The sequence below is a fragment of the Phlebotomus papatasi genome, chromosome 1 (genome assembly GCF_024763615.1).
Source record: "Phlebotomus papatasi isolate M1 chromosome 1, Ppap_2.1, whole genome shotgun sequence".
NCBI lineage: Eukaryota > Metazoa > Arthropoda > Insecta > Diptera > Psychodidae > Phlebotomus > Phlebotomus papatasi.
In genome coordinates, this window is record NC_077222.1 from 3,016,822 (window position 1) to 3,036,843 (window position 20,022).

Genomic DNA, 20,022 nt, shown 5'->3' on the forward strand with positions numbered 1-20,022 from the left:
ATACCTTTGAAATTTATCATCAATCCTTCCGGATGACAAACCCTTTGGGGAATATCCTTCAAAAATTGCCAATGTTCCTCCAAAAACGAAGGATAAACAACAATAAAAGATATGTTCTCAAATAGGCAGAGAGAAACCACAAACACACTCATGAATAGCCTCAAATGTTTTTCCACATATATCTGCGGGGAAATGTATGATGTGGTTTTTCTCAAAATGTTTAGGGGGTATGATTTTCTTTCTTCTCACCAAAAGCCCCCACGCATAAAAGGGGTGCGGGAAACGTTCGTATGGTAGTCTGGGAATCGCGAAAAGAGGAAGAATTTCCATCACCTTTTCCACATGTTTTCCAAATTGTAGCACTTGTGTGTGAATTTAGCACGCTGACTGAACTCTTTGCCGCGCTTTTCCCCCCATTTATGAGGGTGCTTTTTGAAAGGGGGCGGGGGGATGTGGGATTGAGTTTGGGGACGGAAGCGACACACTAAAGTTGAGTGTGTGAGGCAACCTGTTGATTGTGTTTTCCAATACGATTTCAAGCTCGATCAATTCCAATTTTTTTTCACCAACATCCCTCACCCTCCTTGAAAATCCCAAGAGTTTTCTGGGCTGATGGTGAATTTGGTGTTTGTGATTTTCCAGCCAGAGTGTGAAATATCTTCTATGAATGTGTAAATAACGAAATTTCCTTCCGGTAATGATATTTGCAACACTTCTTGTGGCTTTTTTCGAACACAAAGGCTCTAAAAGAAGGAAAAAAATCATTGAGAATTCCCGAAGGATGCAATAAATTGATGGGTATTTTAGGTTGTTTGTTCAAATGTGAGAGAATGCGTTTGAGGGTTCCGGTAAAGGGGATAATATCTATTGATAACACCCAGAAGACAACTATTGGCAATTAATAACCTTCTTGTCCTCACAGAGAATCAATTGCGCTTTCCTGAAAATTAATTTTTCAAAGTTTGCAAAGTTCTTGTATACCATAGAGCCTAAACACAAGTAGATTTTGATTCTCCAATAGTGTCTTGGATAAAAGGTAAATGGAACTTTAATTGCACAAAAAATCGTTGATGATCGAAGAATTCAAATTCAATTTCGAATATCACACTATATCACACTAAAAATATCACAATCAATATCAATCAACAATTTCAATATCACACTAAAAAGCTCGCAAAAGAGTTACTCAGTGATTATGGAGTGATTAAGTAATGGGACAAGAACCGTAAGCGTCGTTGTTCTGTGTTATTCCTCACAACAATATGAAGACCGTTACATTTTAACACTTGTTCACTTCGAAATTCGAACAGGATGTATCTCAGCCTGTCTCTTTTTTGGATTTTCAAATAGATTTTCGAATTTTTCAAGATCTACTTCTGTTCGGAAAGATAGTGGACCAAATATGATACTCCAGATTTGCGTTCAGTAATATATTCTAACTGCCAACAAGATTTCCAATTTTTCTGAACCTGAATTGCATTATTGAACTTCTTAAAAATAAGAACTATTAACTGGCCAGCTTTACCATATTCGACACGATAGCTTTTCACGAACTAATTCTAATTAGCACATTATAATAGCAAATTTACCGATCTACAACTTTGCGGAAGACTATTTTTCTCTATTTTAATGAGAAGTGTGCAATTAAAGGCATTTTCCAAAAGCAGTATTGGATATGTAGGTTCTTCCGATTGTGGCACTTTCGGTTTTACTAAGATATATCCTCCTAAAATTTAAAATGAACGCTAGTTCTTTTGTGAATTTACATAAAAATTAGCGCAAAATAAAAATTAAAAAGGGATGACAAAACGTCCTAGATCCTAGGCTTTGCAAAATACTCGAACTTATGACTTAGATGCTATCCCTCAAAAGTACTTCCGCATCATTTACCGTTTACTGGTTCTCAACCGATTTGAACCGATTCATAAATCACTCAAAAGATCCTCCTAAATAATTGTACAGTAGACTCTCGCTCAATCGGTTATTATATTAATATTTTAGCTTATATTATTTACAATGATTTTGATGCCGAAATCTCTCGATAATTTCGATGACATTTTGCTCCGGCCCGATTGAGAGAGAGTCTACTGTAAATGCAAAAGAATTGATTTTCAGATAAAAATTAGTTATCAAGAAGTGGAAACACAGGATTTCGACATTTCAGTTTCTCCTCCTTTATTCTTCCTCCTTTATTGGGATGCCCAAACTGACCATGGTAATGTCCTCTACGTCTATTTGTGAAAAAGTAGTAGTGAATCATTTCCCTGATACCCTTTTCCCACCATTCTTTTTTCATACCTGAACAAGGATCCATAAAGCTCCGTAACGTTGACGAGGAATAAAGGATTAGAAGCTAAAAGGTCGAAATCCCGTGTTTTCACATTTCATAAGGTCAAAATTCACATACCTTTCCTTCTTAAAAAATTTGCATATGTCTATTCTACTCTTTCGCACTCTTCTTCTTCTTTTGAACATCACACCAAATTAAAATTAGTTCAGTCCAGTTTTGAGAACGAAAGAGTGGGATAGATTTATGCAAAGCTTTTGAAAAATAGAGAGAAATAAGTTTTTACTTTTTGAAATTTTATTGATCTAAAAGCCGTGCCAGAGCCATTAAAAACTATTTCATTAACGAAAATCATTATAAAAATTAGTTATCGGTTATGAATCGGTTCACTACCGATTTATAACCAATTCAAATCGGTTCAGGCTTGCCAAGAATTCTAGGACCGTTCCAGAACACCTAAACATGATACCAATCGGTCGATAAATAAACTCCTTAGAGCCTTTTTAACCTTTGACCTTGAAAAACTGTTATTAGGATTGATTCAATGGTATTTTTGTTTAAGGACGAAATGTCCCCCTGGTAATCTCTAAAACATATCCAAAAATTAGAAAAGTCACACGACCTGTTTTCGAGAAATTCCAAAAAAACAAGGCTTTTGGTGGAGAAAGTGGTGATGGGAAAAGAGAGGGATATTTTAAAGGTCCAAGAGCGAACTTTTGGAGCGGGCGATCCTCCGAAAGTTCCAAGTCTCTATCTCTAATCGTTTGGGCTCTAGGCGTGGTAATGGCTAGACGGAAAGACGCACAGACGGACAAACTGGCAGATGCACAGACGTACAGACGGACAAACAGTGTGACATCAGTTTTCAGAATTCGTTTGAAACGTCGAGCGGACGTAGCCAAATCCCAAAAGCCAAAATCCCGAAAGCCCGAAATCCCAAGAGCCAAAATTCCAAAAGAGCCAAAATCCCGAAAGCCAAAATCCCGAAAGCTAAAATCCCGAAAACCAAAATCCCGAAAGCCAAAATCCCGAACGCTAAAATTCTGAAAGGGCCAAAATCCCGAAAGGGCCAAAATCCCGAAATCCAAAATCTCAAAAGCCAAGATCCCGAACGCCAAAATTTAAAATTAGTAAAGGACCAAAATCCCGAACGCCAAAATTCCGAAAGGGTCAAAATCCCGAAAACCAAAATACCGAATGTTCAAAATCCTGAAAGGGATAAAATTATTTGGATGATGATGTGTAGAATAATTTCCCAAGACACAGAAAATTTCCCTTTGCTTCCAGCAAGCGCGGGTGCAATTGTGGGAGTAGCTATGACACATTTAAGAATCCGGGATTTTGACTATCGGAATTTTGGTTTTCGGGATTTTGGGTTTCAGGATTTTGACCTAAAAGGTTAACCGTAAACGATTAAAAAAAAAGTGGAACAAACTTCATACCCTCAAAGGTTTAAAATAAGCCTTTTAGGGTTGATTTTGAACCGAAAAAGAGGGTAATTTTTAATATTTCAGGTGTTTATGATCCAAAAATTTAATGACTCATGAATAATCTTTTTGGTTTTACAAGTGGACACAGATTAAGTATCGAATCTAGATAATCGAACCTAGGCTTCGGTCTAATCAAGCCAGAGCTACGTCCTATTTTCTGTGTGATCTTCCAGTTTTAGATATTAGCCCCTTGGTTTCCTGCTGTAAGTGTGAGTTAGTCTGTCTAATCCTATTGGAAGGATAGCTTCTTGAGGGGTGTCTCTTGAGGCAATTTGTGTACCTGGTACCTTTTTTGTCTCTCCTACTCCTGGAGTTCCAGTGAGGTCTTGCTCTTTGTATTTTCAACATATGGCCAACAAATGTTTGCAACGAATTTCTTCACCACAAAAGATCTTCTGGGTGTGTGAAAGATTGTAAGAAAAGTGTGGCCCTCTCAGGGCCATAAATACACTTTGAGGAAGGGAAGAAGGTGTAAGATGTCTAATTTTACCTTTTACCTAAGAAATCCAATTATAGCTTTCAAAATAGAAGATCCTCCTCAAGTACAAAACGCCATGGCGTCAATTTTTATTACTTCCACGTGAAAGGTAATGTTGTAAAAATTTGCCAGGATGTTGATGGAGACTCCTGGGAAAATCTCACATGAATTTTTGTGAATGAATAGACATTTTTTTTTTCAAAAAGCAATTGAGCTTGTAGAAAATTTGTGGGACATGTGCATTGAATGTGTTTTAACGTACTCACAGAGAAAATCTCTGCACCATATGCGTCTACCAGGAGGGATAAATTGTGCATATAGAGAATTCAGGGTACATTGAGGTGAGAGTCGATTGTCGTGCAATTGATGCTGATTCCCAACCCCTCTGCACGTTAGATATTTCCCCTGGATTTTCAAGGAAGAGAGAGAAAAAAAGAGGAAAAAAGGCCTGCGGCAGCTAACAGTTTTCACATGGATTGAGGTGCAATAGCCCTCCGTGGAAAAGCAATCATTAGGATGCCATTCTTTTGTTCCTCTCCTGGCCATTTCTCTCAGCTCTTTCACCCTCCAAAAGCTTGCGGGATCAGCTGTATTTGCCACGCGACTCACCCTTCATCTGTGTGGACCCTTCGTGAAAAATCCCGCCACAACTGCACCTTGCCATATCGAATCCCTCTCCTGGATGGTCTCTGATTCACTCTCACCTCAGCATCCCCTCGAGACCATCACACTCTGCGTCCCTTTCGGTGAGGGCTTTAATCCAACTGGATGAACAATTGAACAAATGGCATTTAAATTTTAAATCGACACACGGTGGTCTAGTTTGAGCATGAGGCTTTTTTACCTCGCAAAAATGTACGTCGAAAATAAAGGGGGTTGCATTGGTGAATGGGGTGTTAAATTTTCCGAAACATTTCGCCTTGCAGTCAATGCAAAGGTCAGAAGATTGAAAATTTCGAGGTATTACCTATTTTCGGTGTGCATATTCAGATTATTCACCAAATGTCCTTAAAATCTAACCCTTTTATTATAAATTTCCTTTTTGAGCCTGTAATTAGGCAAAACCGTTTTTTTACAGGTTTTGATATTTAATTGAACATGCCTTTAAATTTTAAAAAATTGAATTAATTTTATTCTTCATAGAGGGAAGGTTAAAGGTCTTAAAGTGATGAACATTTTTGTAGAACTTAAAACGTAAACGTAAAGTAAAACCTACACCAGAAGCGCTGTACTTATCGTTTGATTGAATTAATCTATCAGAATTCAGAAAGTCTGTTTTCTGAATATATTTTTCTGATTTTTCGATGTAGGGTGGCGACATTACCTGTGGCCCCTGTCTTTACTTGTGGTCTCCTCCCAAAAAACTTTACAGAAGAAAAAGAAAAGAGTCAAAGAGAAAAAAACCACGAAGAGTAGGGAAGACGGGACAAAAAGTCACAAATCGAAAATTTCAAAATTTAATATCTTCCAAGATAAATAAAATAGTGGCTTGAATTTTTTTCCATAGATAGCCTCCATAGACCTTCTTCAATATCATAAATTTCGTAGAATTCGAGGAATTCAGAAGGAATTTAGAAAATAAAAAATATCGATTTAGCCTTATTTTTGGAATATTTTCCTTTCAGAAGATATCAGTTATTACCTACCTATTTTCCAAAATTGATGCACTGGTAATTATTTCCTAAATGATTTGGATTCTTTGAATACGAAGCCACAATCTTAGAATTTTATAAAGATTCTTTTCTCCAGAAATCTTTTTATTAAAAACGACCACTTGGGGTAAAAAGTAACAAAAAGGTATGGAGCAAAAAGTAAGAAAACCCGAAGCAATTTCTGGTGTCTCACGGCGAAAAGAAACGTCAATGCCCTGTGTCACGGCTTGTTATTGGCATTGATCAAATGATTTGCAATCTAGTGTGTGTGGTTTTTTTTTCTAAAATGGCTTGAAAAGCGTTTTTCTTGTTCAGGTAAAGAAAACGATGTTTTACAAAGGTGTAGAGGAATAAATTTCCTATAAAAATATCTCATCTAGGTTTTTTTTTTTAATTTACGGAAGCCCATTAAAGGCAAAAGAAAACGTAATAATACCCCATGCCTGTTACTATTTGCCCCAGCATTATTGAGAATAGTCACAAAATTACCTTATAGAAAATGGCTCGATAAACGTAATTCCTTACAAAATAGACAAAAATGTCTTTCACAAAGTTATAGAATAGTAAATTTCCTATAAAACTGCGCTAATTAGAAATTTCTGGGGCGCTTAGGTAGTTTGTAAAAAAGTAATAGGGGAGACCGGGAAGGTTTAGGAGAGGGGTAGTGTGGGACAAAGCGATTATTTCATTAATTTTTGAAATAAATGGGATTTAACCACTACTCAATCGTAGGCAATATTAAGATGTATCTTGACTAAAAAATGGATATCCTCAGTTTCATTGTTTTAATTCTATGAATACTTTTTAAAAAATTGATAAAAATCGTATATTTTGACGACTCAGTTTTCCTCTTTGTATTTTATATCAGCGATATATAATCAAAACTTTTTTATTTTATTAGGTAGCAGTATAATCTGGGAACATATTTTTATAAAAGTTTCAGAGATTATACGCTCTTGTTTTTACATAAAGGTTTTAAATGCCAAAACTACCCGCGGGGATGTTTGGGACACCTGAAAGGGGATGAATGGGACGTTGATTTTCGACAAGATTTTAGGTGGTATGCAATTGTTTATTGTCAAAATTTCTTCTTCTTGAAGAAGAAGAATTGTCAAAATGAAGAGTAATGCCCAGTTTCTACTGAAAATCTCCCTCCTCTTGTGCAAAGTTTACCAGTGGAACAGATTTCTCTAACTACAGGGACAATTAAACCACCAATGTCTTGGGAATCAATAATTCCTTCTCAGAGGATATTCGATCTTTGCCCAATCTAGTTAAAAACCATTTTTTTCGAATATTTCTCGAACAAGTTCTCCAGAAAAGGCAAGGCGAGAGATAATTTAGAGAAATAATGAGAAAAGAGGTACAATGCAGTTGTCGTAAAATCAAACAGGAATCCATCAATGAGTTCAAAACTAAGAGTTGCAAGAAAATCTACTCGCCTGAGGAATTTGATAATCATGATTGCAATATTTAGAATAAAAAAAAAGAAAAGAAAGGTAGATGGAAAATAAGAAGAAAATACTTTAAATAATTCATCAACAATAAATGACTCTACAGTATAAATAAAATTGATATTAATTTCTAAGTGTAAATAAAAGATGAAACATTTTTATTTCTATCAGAAATATTTTTAATCTGGTATTTAAAATTAATTAACGTGTTCCAGTAATACAAATTATGCGAGAAAAAACGCGTCCCAAACATCCCCTTTTGCGTCCCATACTGCCCCAAGTCGGGGAGGTTTGGGACAAAGTGACAAGTTAAATGTTTTATCTTATCCAAGAAAATTCAATTGTTTTTATAAAGTCAATACACATAAGTATCCTATAGTCTAAACGTGAAAAAGTGTCCCAAACATCCACGGTCTCCCCTAACCATGTTTAAACTGGACTTTACGGAACGGTGGGAGTACTTCGTAAACTTACGCAGGTTGATGTAAGGTAAAGTACCCTGTAGTCGACCGGTTTCTCAACTCGGCCAGTGCGACTATTTATACAATTTACTTAGATTTGTTATAATATGGTCTTACCGATTTAACATTATAAGGGGTAACGTAAATCAGTGAAAATTTCATAGAAATTGACTATAAAACGTTAAAAAATTGGTTAAATAATTCAACTGGCCGAGTTGAGGAACCGGCCGACTAGAGGGTACTTTACCTTATGTCCCTTTAACAAACTTTCAAGGAATGCCATAGCTCTTTTCTTGCAGACCTTGCAGTGTACCAGGAATATTTCATGATATTCCGCATGCCTAATCTCAGATTAATCAAGGGAGAGATGGTTTTAGGGGATAGGGTGCAACAAAAGTAGAGGATTGAAAGGTGTCCCTTTGTTCATTCCTGGCTTCCTCTTTGCCATTCTATACCCCAAACAAATTGGATATTCATCTGTGGCCCTATTGATGTGCCTGGGTTTAAAAACCAAAAGAAAAGCATGGTGATATTAGAAAGGAAAATCTCGAGGTGACTAAGAAAAGATGATTATTTTGCACCAATTTGCACTACTGTGAATAAAATTACAATATTCCGCACATTTTGCTGGATGACCAACACTAAATACTATCTTATCAGTTTTTCTGTGCATATTACGTGGTTTATTTATTGCTTTCTCCTTGGGTATTTGTTATTTAAAGTGAACACAAATGATAAAAAGGTGACTGTAAACAATTTAAAGTCCTCATCAGTTCAAAGTCCAGCTGAAAGCTGAAACCTCTTAATAAATTTTTACATCTCTGCACAACTCTTTTGTTTCATCGAGGTATGGTTTGGAATCAAATTTTGGTGTTATTGTCAATGTGGAATTGATGCTGGTATCTCTTTCTGGACGATTGGGGAATTGGTCTATCGAGATGGGTTTATTTTAGGTCAATTTTCTCTTTCTTGTTTGATTATTTCAATTGTTGCAGGTTTTTTTTTGTTTTGGGTGAATCAAGGTGGTTTTTTTTATTGGGACAGAGATTCAGGGGAGAATTTTCCGAGTTTCCCCAAGAATGTGTGTTTTGGGGGGTGGAAAGAATAAAATGAGATCGTGCAAATGGGAAAGGTCCATTGGGGATTTTTGTGGTGAATTTTGGGCTTTTGGTGGGGTTTCTGTTTCTTGAGAGATAGCACCTGCACCTGCGCAGTACCACCCTGTGTACTCTCCTCCAAATTCTCTCCTGTTGATGAGAATCTACTGGTAGAATCTCTCAGTGCAGCATCCACCGTAAATCTCATTCTCCGTCCAATCGCCTTAGAGGTGCCAGGGTCGAATTAAGGGGGATCAGTTAGCACGATTGTAAGAGAGAGAGGCTGTGAGAGAGATTCTGTGGTGAATATCCTATGTTCAGACCAGGGAATAATTCCATGGAGAGAGGCAGAAGATATGCCCACATAATCTTTGTGAAATTGTGAGAGAGTAGGAGAGAGAAAATGTGTAGAAATATATGTGGGAAGTCACCCTATAGAGAGATTCAATTGTGTGCTACAAAAGAGAAGTGAGTGTGATGAAAATGCCCGAGAAAATATTGCGTTTCGTACCTTTCCCAAACGGTTTTCGGTATTTTCAAATAGTAGCGACTCAAACGTCGCGGCGTTAACACGTTATTTTTCTATTATCCTCCCGGATATACTCAAAACTATATAATTTTTAAACTAAAAAAAGGCCAAAGTGAAGAAGTACATTCGCAAAAAATAAATAAATAAATAAATAAACAGAAATAATTTTGGTCAGACAATTTTTCTACTTTACGTGTGAATTTAATCCAATGTGTTATGGAGTTTTCCGCGTGATTTTCAACGGGAAAATCAAAAGCAAAAAGAGTTTTATTTCAACGTGAATTCAATGCATTTCTTTTATGCCCCTCACTTAAGACAATTTATTTAAGAGAGGGTAGTTCTTTGCTTTAAATAAAGATTTTTGCAATGTGATTATTGACAAAAAGAAAAGTTGGTGAAGAAATTGTGTCCAAGAATAATCAAAGCATCGAATTAACAACGAAGATTTGTGATTAAGAATATTAACAAGAAGTGAACTCTTTTGTGACACAATACAAGAAATTGATGACTTGAGATATTTGAATGTGAATACAAGAACAAAGCCAAATTTGTGCGCAAATTTATTAGTCAACGAAGGAAAATTTCCCAAAAAATTGGAAAATAGTCGGTGAGATGGATCACATGATATCCAACAAGTCCAAGTGATTTAGCTGCCAATATTTACCAAAGAAAAAAAATCACCAGAGTTTGAGGGACATTCCCATCGAATTTATGTGGCAGTGCTCACGGTGATTGTTACATTGTGCATTACAACAAAGGATTTCAAATGTTGTCTTGCCTAGTTCCACGTTTTGCCTCCGAAGACAAGATAATGCCATCATCGAGTCCATTTGCATTGCAGTGTATGTTGAACTATTTAATTATTTTTATTAATTTTCCAATTAACTAAATTATTCTTGGGTAATGTTGCAACCCTTTCGACCACAAAAAGCATAAGCTACACGTGATTACAAATTACTGTCGCGAATTTAGTGCCACTTACGGTGATTACGTGAAATTCACATGTTCTGAAAAGGTCTACTACAAATTTAGTAAAATTATTGTACATTTACATTCTGGGCTTTAACAAATTTGACGTATTAGAGTCGAATGAACACTTTTTCGACAGGGAACCCCTATTGACACTCTTGTCAAAATCTTAAAATTTATTTAAAGTACACACAAAAAAATTTTAACTCTAAATTTAAGAATATATAAGATCCTGGGAACTTAAATTGGACGTGAATCCCCGAGCCGTTTAAGTTTAGAAGCTCTGAGCGAAAGAAATGAGCTAGAATCCCTAGCTCTTTCAAATTAAGAGATCGGGAACTTAAGTTCAGCATTGGCTGGAAAATGAAAAATGTCTTGAGATTTGCAAATTACGATTAAAACTAAATGATCAAGGATTTAGAATTACGGCATTGGCATTCATTGGATGGGATTTGAAATTAAATTCCTGGGTGTTTCTGTTTAAGAATTTTCCATTTTTCTGTGTGTATCTAATTAAATGTAAGTAATATAGCAGTTCTTCATTAATCTACGTTTGTCGATAAGGACAAGTGTGGAAATTTCGTATCCCAAATAGTACTGAGTAGGGTATCAATAAACCCTGACACGAGTTCTTAAAGTGTCAATAGGTGTTCCTTTCACCCTACATCTGAAAAACAGTTCAGAGAGAAACGAAATTCGATTTACATCACCTGAAATTCGAACTAGAATAGGGAATTACAAGCTAGATATGCTTAACGAGATATAAGAAATAGATAAAAGGATTGATTGTGGATCGGCTATTAGCCATTTTCAACTAACAATGTAACAGCTTAAAACAGTTTTAAAAACAATTAAAAAATGCAGTTTTCAGTTGATTTAAACGAGATTGTCATCGCGATTTTGGCGCAATTACGGTTATTAAGTGAGATTGACATGTTCTGAAAAGTATATAAACAAACATTACAATTAACCTGGAAAATACATCTAAATTTAATTGATAAACGCTTAATAATTATCAGAAGAAACTGTTACTTTTAATCCACTTGGATTCGAATTTGAGGTGCTTTTCTTAGTGCCCTTAATACAGTGTTTTGGTCTAAACTCTCCTTAATTTACTTTTTTTTGTATTAAACAGTCCTCAATCTTAAACTTTAGTCATATGGCTTAATATTTAGAATTTATAATCAAGCAATATTTTAGTAAAATTACTTACAATTACTAATTTCGATCGCTTAGAATAAGAATCGAATAACTCGCAGTGGGCAAATTTTACAGGAGAGTGATTTGCAGTTGAGATTTTACATGCAGAGCACAGGATCTTTTAGATTTAAAATCTTTATAATATTATATAATATTCAAAGAGAAGGTAGAGAGTATAAAGAAGTAACCAAAAAGCGAATAAAATAATTTTTGTACAAAATCGAGTTGTTCGACTTATATTCTGAGTCGTCGAATTAGAGACCTTGAGCAACTGGGCTATACCTTCAGCCTGAAACCCGTATTACAATCTTTTTTGTTCATTTAATTCAAGTTTTTTTTTAATTTTTTTAGTTTACGTTTATTGCTTGCGATTTTCTACATCAAGTCCAGTGAAATTTATTTAATTCACGTTTTAGTAAATCAACTTTAACTCTTTTGCTTCCATAGGATACTTGGTACCCAAAGGAAAATATGAGATACTCTAAGAAAACAATTTTATTGGACTATTTAGAATCGATAAAAATCTAATTCTTGTGTCCTAATAATTCCTGAACTAAAATACTTTTTTATCAATAATTCGCGAAATTAATTCACTAGATACTGTCAGGGACTGGAAAGAGTTAAACACCACTTTACCAAATCAAAGATATTTATTCACTTGCTTAAATTGTTATTTCTTTAATCGTATATCTATGAAATTTAGGTTTTAACAAGTAAACTAAAGATTCCCTGTTGGGTTGGCACATTATCTAAACATTTCCTATAAATATGTAATACCAAACATTTCGTGTGTTACTGTGAACACTGTGTGTAACAGTAAGCTTTGAAAATACACCTATTCTAAAGCATTTTTAAGTTAAAAATTTCTATTTGTTAAAATAAATCACAGAAGAGTTAGTTAATTTAGAAAATACAAGGGGCCTCTCGACACTCATTTTTGAGTCACTGACGACTAATGGCAAGCTTTTTCCTAAAGAGAATCGACTTATCAGTTTGATATATTTCGAAATTATGCATTAAAATCTTTTTAAAAATATATATTTCATCATGTTCGCCGAAATAATACAAAAAGTATGAGCAAATTTGTTTAAGTCGCGGTGCAATATCTGCAAAATTTTTACAAGGAGAAATGAAAAATAGCTTCACTTTCAATTAGACGTGATGGGCTCCTGAAAAACACATTCAGCCAAATTTGTGTCATAATAAGCCCTGTGAATGTTCATTTATAACCACAATTCTCTTGACATTCTCGAAAATAAGGGTTGTAAAATAGGAACTATTTCTCTTGCTAAATTTGTGCGGTGATCCTCTACAGGGGGAAGTGGGGCACCTTTGAATTGGGGTAGCTTTGAAATTGGACTTTTTTCTCTTCCAATAATAGTCCAATTCTTTATAAAACAGGGAAAATGCTCAATTTTAAATCTACTCTAATGCAAAGGTGTCCTATTTCTCCCTAAAGTCCAAGAACTCCATTAAAAATCTCTAAAAGATTTTATTAAAATCCTAAGATACTCCTGAAACATATTAAAAATTATTTATTTCTCTATTAATTTTATAAATAAAAATTCGTTACAAATCATTCTGACAGAAACGATATTTTATATTTACTTTTTCACCTGTAGCAAATACTTAGACATAGTAATAGTCCTGTAAGGGAATTTTGTAATGATATCACAAATTTTGTTGGTAAATTCGGGAGCAGGATTACATTAAATTAAACTCACAGTAATTTCAATGAATCGTATTTTCGAGCAGTTTTTTCCAAATTTACCTCATAAAAATTCTAAATTAGCCATAAGACAATGCCATACGGTTACAGAATACCTCTACTGAATACAGTTTTATTGCTTAAAATTAAGCCCAAGATTTATTAAACCAAATGCGTAAGTTTAACACCTATTCTGACACTATGTTATTGCATTTAATACACGAATTTAATGTCACTTATTAAGCTTTTCTCAATGTTTTCTCTCAATTCAAGTTGAAATCGGAAAATATTTTGTTAAAAATACTATTTATTCGTGGTTTTTGATGAGAAATAAAATTATAACATTTATTTAATTAGACGAACCTAGGCTAAATTAGACAGCAGAACGTTATGCCTTTGCCACATCTTTTAGATCAGGAAAATTTCATGAACTCGAAATTCGAAACCCTTTATTTCTCACATGTTTTGCATATGACTATCTCATTCTTTCGCATACCAAATTCGATTGAGCTAAATTGAATTTTGAGTGATGTTTAAGAGAAGAAGAAGAGTGCGAGAGAATGAGATAGGCATGTGCAAAACATGTGAAAAAGAAAGGGATTCGAAATTCGACTTCATGAAATTTTCTTGATCTAAAAGGTGTGCCCGACCCATTAATATCCAATTCTAAACAACAATTTAGGCAAAGTTTATACGTCCTGAAAAGTTAAAAAGCGTGAACTTACCGTTCTTGCCTTCAGGTAAAATCTAAATTGGATCTATATGGCTCCAGCACACCTTTTAGATCAGGAAAAGTTCATAAAATCGAAATCCACATCTCTTTCTTTCTTAAAAGTTTAGCATATGTCTATCGCACTCTTTCGGATTCTTCTTATTCTTTTGAATATCACACCAAATTAAATTTAGTTCAGTCCAATTTGGAGTACGAAAGAATAGGATAGACTTATGCAAATCTTTTGAGAAGGAAAGGAACGCGACTTTTGATTTCATGAAATTTTACCGATCTAAGAGGTGTCCCGGAGGCAATAGCTTCTAAAATTTGTACTAAATTGCAAAAATACCGAACAATATTTTCTCCTACATAGAAAATTTCATGCTCCTCCTTTCATCGCGATTTTAGCGCCACTGACGGTAATTTGTGAAGTTCAAATGTAGTGAAAAGTTTTATTGCACCTGAAATATGGGATATTAATAAATTTACTATAATCGGATAAATGTTTAAGATGTAGGTCTAGTGCAAGAGTTAAAAAGAGTCACTGTAAATGGAGATTTGTGTCTCCTGCAGAGGAAATTAAATTGTCATGGTTCTCCAGGAGGAAAAGGCAGATGATGAGAGAAGTCTCTCTAAAATGTTACCCCACACCTCGATACAATATTCACGTTTTTCCACTTTGACTTCCATAAAGGCATTGGAGTTGTAACATGCTCTAAAAATACTCGCCATCTTGCTGAGGTATATAAATGCTGGAGAGTCTTGAAAGAAAGAAAGAATAACTTGATGCTCGGGGCTTGCAGACCAATAAAAAATGATCTTTTGGTGGAAGATAAAAAAAAAGAGAGATATGTCAAGGAGAAATCCAAAATGGTTGGAGTTTCTGGTTGCGTGTTCAGTGTAAATGAGAGATGGTCGTTTTTGTTTTTGAAAAACACAAAAAAAATTAGCAAAGATGTGTCTTCTTTTGGTATTCACACCAAAAAAAAAATTCTCCAAACAATCTAAAAATATCTTCGAAAAAATAAGACACTTGTGACATATCCTCCAAAATAAGAAAGAAAAAATGAGAGGAAAAAAAACGTCTTTCTTGGATCTTTCCTCTTGAGTTTGAGCTCGTTTTGGATCATCAGCATGTCGAAATTGCAACATAAAGATATGTAACAAATGGCATGAGTTTTGGGTCTTTTGCACAATTGTGTGCCTCACTTTGGGCCTCTTTTAAAATGACATCATCCACCCAATTCGTGCAATAAAGCCCAACACATACTGACGACAAAATTACAAATGACTCATCATTATTCTCATCACAATTGATGTTAAGCGATTAAGTGCAATTAAAGCCACCAAGAAGGATAAACTTCCAAATGCACTGCGGACAAATTTACTATTATATTTGTTACCTCATATAAACTCTTTGAGGAATAGAGCCTACAACGCATACTTACCACCTTTTATCTCTCTATTAATAAAATCCCCTTCTTCTGGCACACAACCATCCGCGTCTTCTAAATGCCAGGCCACCAAAGCAAAAAGGATGCTAAGTCTTTTAATTTAGAGTAAATTGTGCAATTATTTGGAGCTAGAGATGAGACGAGTTTGAGGTGATGTGATGACTCTTAAGAGGAGAATGGGGATCCATCCAAATCCATTGTGGTCAGGTTGATACAGCTCTCTTTTCCTGTTCACCAGTTTAAAATTAATTGTGAGCTATTGTGATGTTCAAGTGGTTTCAGTTGTTTTAAAAAAGAACGGGGTGGCAAGGTAAACCAAACTTTGCAGAACGCTCGCAATAGGACCTTCAATGATACGATCTTCAATTGGTTTTACTATGCTACCGTGTTGTAAAAATGTGCTAAATCAATTTTAGACCGTCCAGGAGCTCCTTCCCGATTGTGTGAACCATTAGTTCTTGAAAAAATGGGACCAGTTTTAGTGTAAATTTTTCCCTGTTTTCGTACACATTTCACGAGATATCTCAGAAACTACGTAGGTTGCCAATTTGGGATTTTCGGTTACCCATTCCATATTAAATTGACTTTAATTTTGTATTTGTATTTTTTGCTAATTCATTCCACAGTGACAAAAAACACCGAATAAACTCCAAAGTTTTTTCGGCACGCTAGAAACATATGGGAAACATACGAAACGTCATGCCCCTGAGTCAAAGTATCGAATTCATGAGTTCGATTAGGATCGAATAAACACCTCTTCGACAGGGAATCCCTTTTGACACTTTTGTCAAAATGTTGAAATTTATTTAATCTAATAAAATATACGTTTTTCGATAAGGATAAGTGTTAAATTTCGTATTCCAAATGGTATCGACTAGGGTGTCAATAGGTTCTGATAGGAGTTCTTAAAGTGTCAATAGCTGATTTAAAATAATTAATAAATGTAAGACTAATACCACTTCCAGGCATAAGTTTCATCACTCACTAAATTTAATTGAAATACTATACACCTCTTCACAGTAGGGTGCACTGCCCTCTAGCGGAAACATTACGGCCATTACTGCATTCCCGGAATATGTAGTTCAATTAAGAATAAGAACTTGAGTGAGATGCGCGAAATATAATGAATAAAGAAGTCTTAAATTGACTCAAGTTGCGATCCCCGAGAATATTTAACCTGCAAAATTTGACGCAGGCACACCTTTTAAATTAAGAAAATTTCATAAAGTCGAAATTTACATCTGTTTTTGTTTCTCTTAAGATCTGCATATGTCTATCCTACTGTTTCGCACTCTTCTTCTTCTTTTGAACATCACACTAAATTAAATTTAGTTCAGTCCAATTTTGAGTCCAAAAGTCTTAGTCAAATCTCTTGAGAAAAAAAGGATCCGATTTTTGATTTCATGAAATTTTCCTGATCTAAAAGGTGTGTGCTATAAAGGATTAGGTAAAGAAAATTTATACAAAGAACCTGTAATTGATAATCCTAAATCGTCTGTGTATGACAGTTTGGAATAAATCTTTAGTACTAAAATTCAAAGGCTAAATAGTCTCGAATCTGTGTCTATTAAGCACCTAGGGAAGACTTGAAACCTTCCAATTACTTCTGAAATCGAAATGTTGGTTATTAAAAAAAAATATTGATTAATAAAGTGTTCTATTTTGAACAGTAAAAAATGTAAAATTGATCAGATATAAGTATATGCTGATCAGATGTCAGATCAGATGTGGTTTTAAACTTCTTAACTTTCACATTGTCAATAATGTTAAACTATTTACACTTACTAAAGATGCTTCGCATATTAATATTTACTGATCATTTTTATCAATTTACTGCCCGTTTTTACTGCAACCTAGGTTAATCAGCATTGACGGCATTAATTTCTCTCACATAAATCAATTAAATCATAAACGGTAAAAATCGGTTTAAGTTTGTCCGAGATTTTAAGACCTTTCAAATAACGAAAAACTTGTTCGAATCGGTTAAGAAATTATGATCTCTTGAACCTTTTTAATTTTATAAATTTTAACTTTCAGTTTTTCAGAGCTTAAAAGATGTTTTAAAACAAGAAGACGAGTAGAAAAATGAAGATCTTCATGTTAATAATGTTTAAGGTGACTTATAGGGGAAGTTGGTCGAAAATTCCAAGTTTTTACTACCATTAGCCCTTTAGTTTTAGAAACGGTCAAACGGATGGATAAAAATCTTGACATGATCTTTCGGAAATGTCGAATTCGCAGTCTTGGACCTCTTTTCACAATTTATCATAGATGTTATTTTGGAATTTAAGGTTACAGGGTAAAGTTTGAAATTCCGGACAACGTGAAATCTCGAACAAATCAATTCAGATGCCCGAACTATGATAACCTAGTAATAATTTAGTTATTATTTAGTTTAAAATTACTTAATATACAATCTAATTTATTTATTATAATAATTTAAATGAATTTCTGAACTCTAAAAATGGTTAGTCCGGATTTCCGCATTGTCCGGAATTACAAACTTTAACCTAGTGTATTAATTCCTTATACCAAAAGGATATGTTGTTGCTTGTATCGACAGTGTTCTAACTGATAATTTTTCAGGAGGCTATTTTCCACTTAGGGGAGATTGCCCATGCTTTGCACGGTCCCAAGCTTCATAATGACTAAATTTGTCCTATGCTTTTCAATAAATGTTCTCTTCGCACCCATATTTTAAAAACTAGGAGAAAGTGTCCTGTTTTTAAAACATATTGCAGAGTTACATTTATTAAGAAACATAGAAAATATTTAATCATTATAAAGCTTGGGACCATACAAAGCAAGGGCACTTTCCCTCATTGACTTTTTCATGTAAAAAAAATGAACTCTTAATACAAAATTAAAAAAAAAATTAAATACCGGAACAATAAGTAATAATCTGGTCGCTAGTGCAAAAAAAAAAACATACCAGAAATTTGGTTTTTTATGCTAAATTAGAATCTTTCCGTGAGAATAGTCAAGTTTGAAAACAAAGAAATTTGATATACTGTCTGTCTCAAAGAAGTATCATAATCAAATGGCAAAAACTTCAATTATTCTGATTTTATTCTAAATACGTAAAATTGCTTTAATTTGTTTACAAATTTCTTTCTTAGAATAAGCATACTGCTTTTAGGTTATGTCCAACATAACCTTTACAAAAACAACGGGATCGATTACATCAAAGTATGACACTTTGAAAAAGAGAAGGTTTATTCATATTGTTTTCCAATGGAGTTCGAGCAATAAAAAAATAAATAAATTTCCATCAAATTGTTCATGCATTCAGGTGTGTTGGGAAAAATGGCTTTTTCATCAAAATATCACGCACTATATCGGATAGAATATCGCTGAAATGATTTTTACCATTTGTTTTGGCTACAATTCACGTTCCAACACTTGGGCTTTAGTTTGTTCTTTTTCATTTAGTTATTGTTCCCAAACTGTTAGACTTTATTCACTTCAATTCTAGCCCAATGAATAGTTATAAAAGGCGCCGAGAATTCTCTATTTTTTTGCCGTCTTTAGTCGTTTGTTCTGCAAATTTTCAATATGGTTACAAGAGAGAGAACATCAATTTGTGAGATTCTTCAGAAGAAGGCATTCTTGAGCAATTCAAACACTCCAAGACTAATTTATGGGCGGTCAAATATTATTTGGGTGTTTTTAATCATCTTTGAGCTCTGACTGAAATGCTTAAGGCAAAACACTGGGGCATCAGTTTATAAATTTCAAAATTTAAAAATGTCGCAATTGTGGGGAAAATTTTAAAGATGAGCCCAGCTGACTATTAATTTATTAAAAGTTTGTCAAAAAGTATTAATATTATACAGTCTTTGGATATAAAGTGTTTATCTGTAGGTCAGTCGCGTCACTCAACGGTCAGATTTAAAGTGTATACGAAGGCTGGGGCAGTTTCGCACAACTCAGATTACTTTTAATTATTTTGCAAAATTGACAAGACCAATATTCACATTAGTTTTTTCCTATTTGGTATATTTCCTTATACTAATGCTAAATCTTTAAAAATATTATATATTTCCTAAAGTCATGAATGTATAAAACTGCCCCATCCTAAACTATATTTCGATACCAAAAATAAATTCTATATTTGCCAACTGGCATAGTGTCACTGGCCCAATAATTTTTCCAACTTTAAACTTTTTTGCCAAAAACGACTCAGCAAATAAAAAAGTTATTGTTTCTCGTTGACTGTTCAATTTCCCAGGAAGAGGTGAACTTTGTTGCACATGCTTTTCACAAAGCCCCATATCCTCTATAAATGTGGAAGGTACTGGCACATTGAATTGTTTACAATTTTCAGTATGAAATTTACTGCTTAATAATTGTATCCGATATTGTGTTGTGCGGAGCCATAAGGTAGTATCGATGGGTAGACAATGTAAAGTGATAAATTGGCAAATAAAGTGAAGAGTGAAGGAGAAAATTTCATTGGAAAAGGCAGGATGCTGCAATAGATGGGGTTCTCAGGATAAAGTTTTCACGTTCAATATTGAAAGGCTCTATT

The 20,022-nt window shown here is 34.3% G+C and overlaps 1 protein-coding gene across 3 annotated transcripts in view; it reads left to right on the top strand.

The window, feature by feature from the left end:
* The window catches only part of LOC129799925 (zinc finger protein 1), a 200,297-nt gene that overhangs the window by 125,719 nt on the left and 54,556 nt on the right, over window positions 1–20,022 (top strand). The window contains exon 1 of one of the 3 annotated variants that reach the window (XM_055844223.1): window positions 9,137–10,290. The exons of the other annotated variants lie outside the window; for them this stretch is intronic. Coding sequence (XP_055700198.1) covers window positions 10,215–10,290 — 76 coding nt within the window. The 5' untranslated portion in view covers window positions 9,137–10,214. Of the gene's footprint in view, window positions 1–9,136; window positions 10,291–20,022 lie in introns of those variants that run through there. 3 annotated transcript variants of the gene reach the window in all.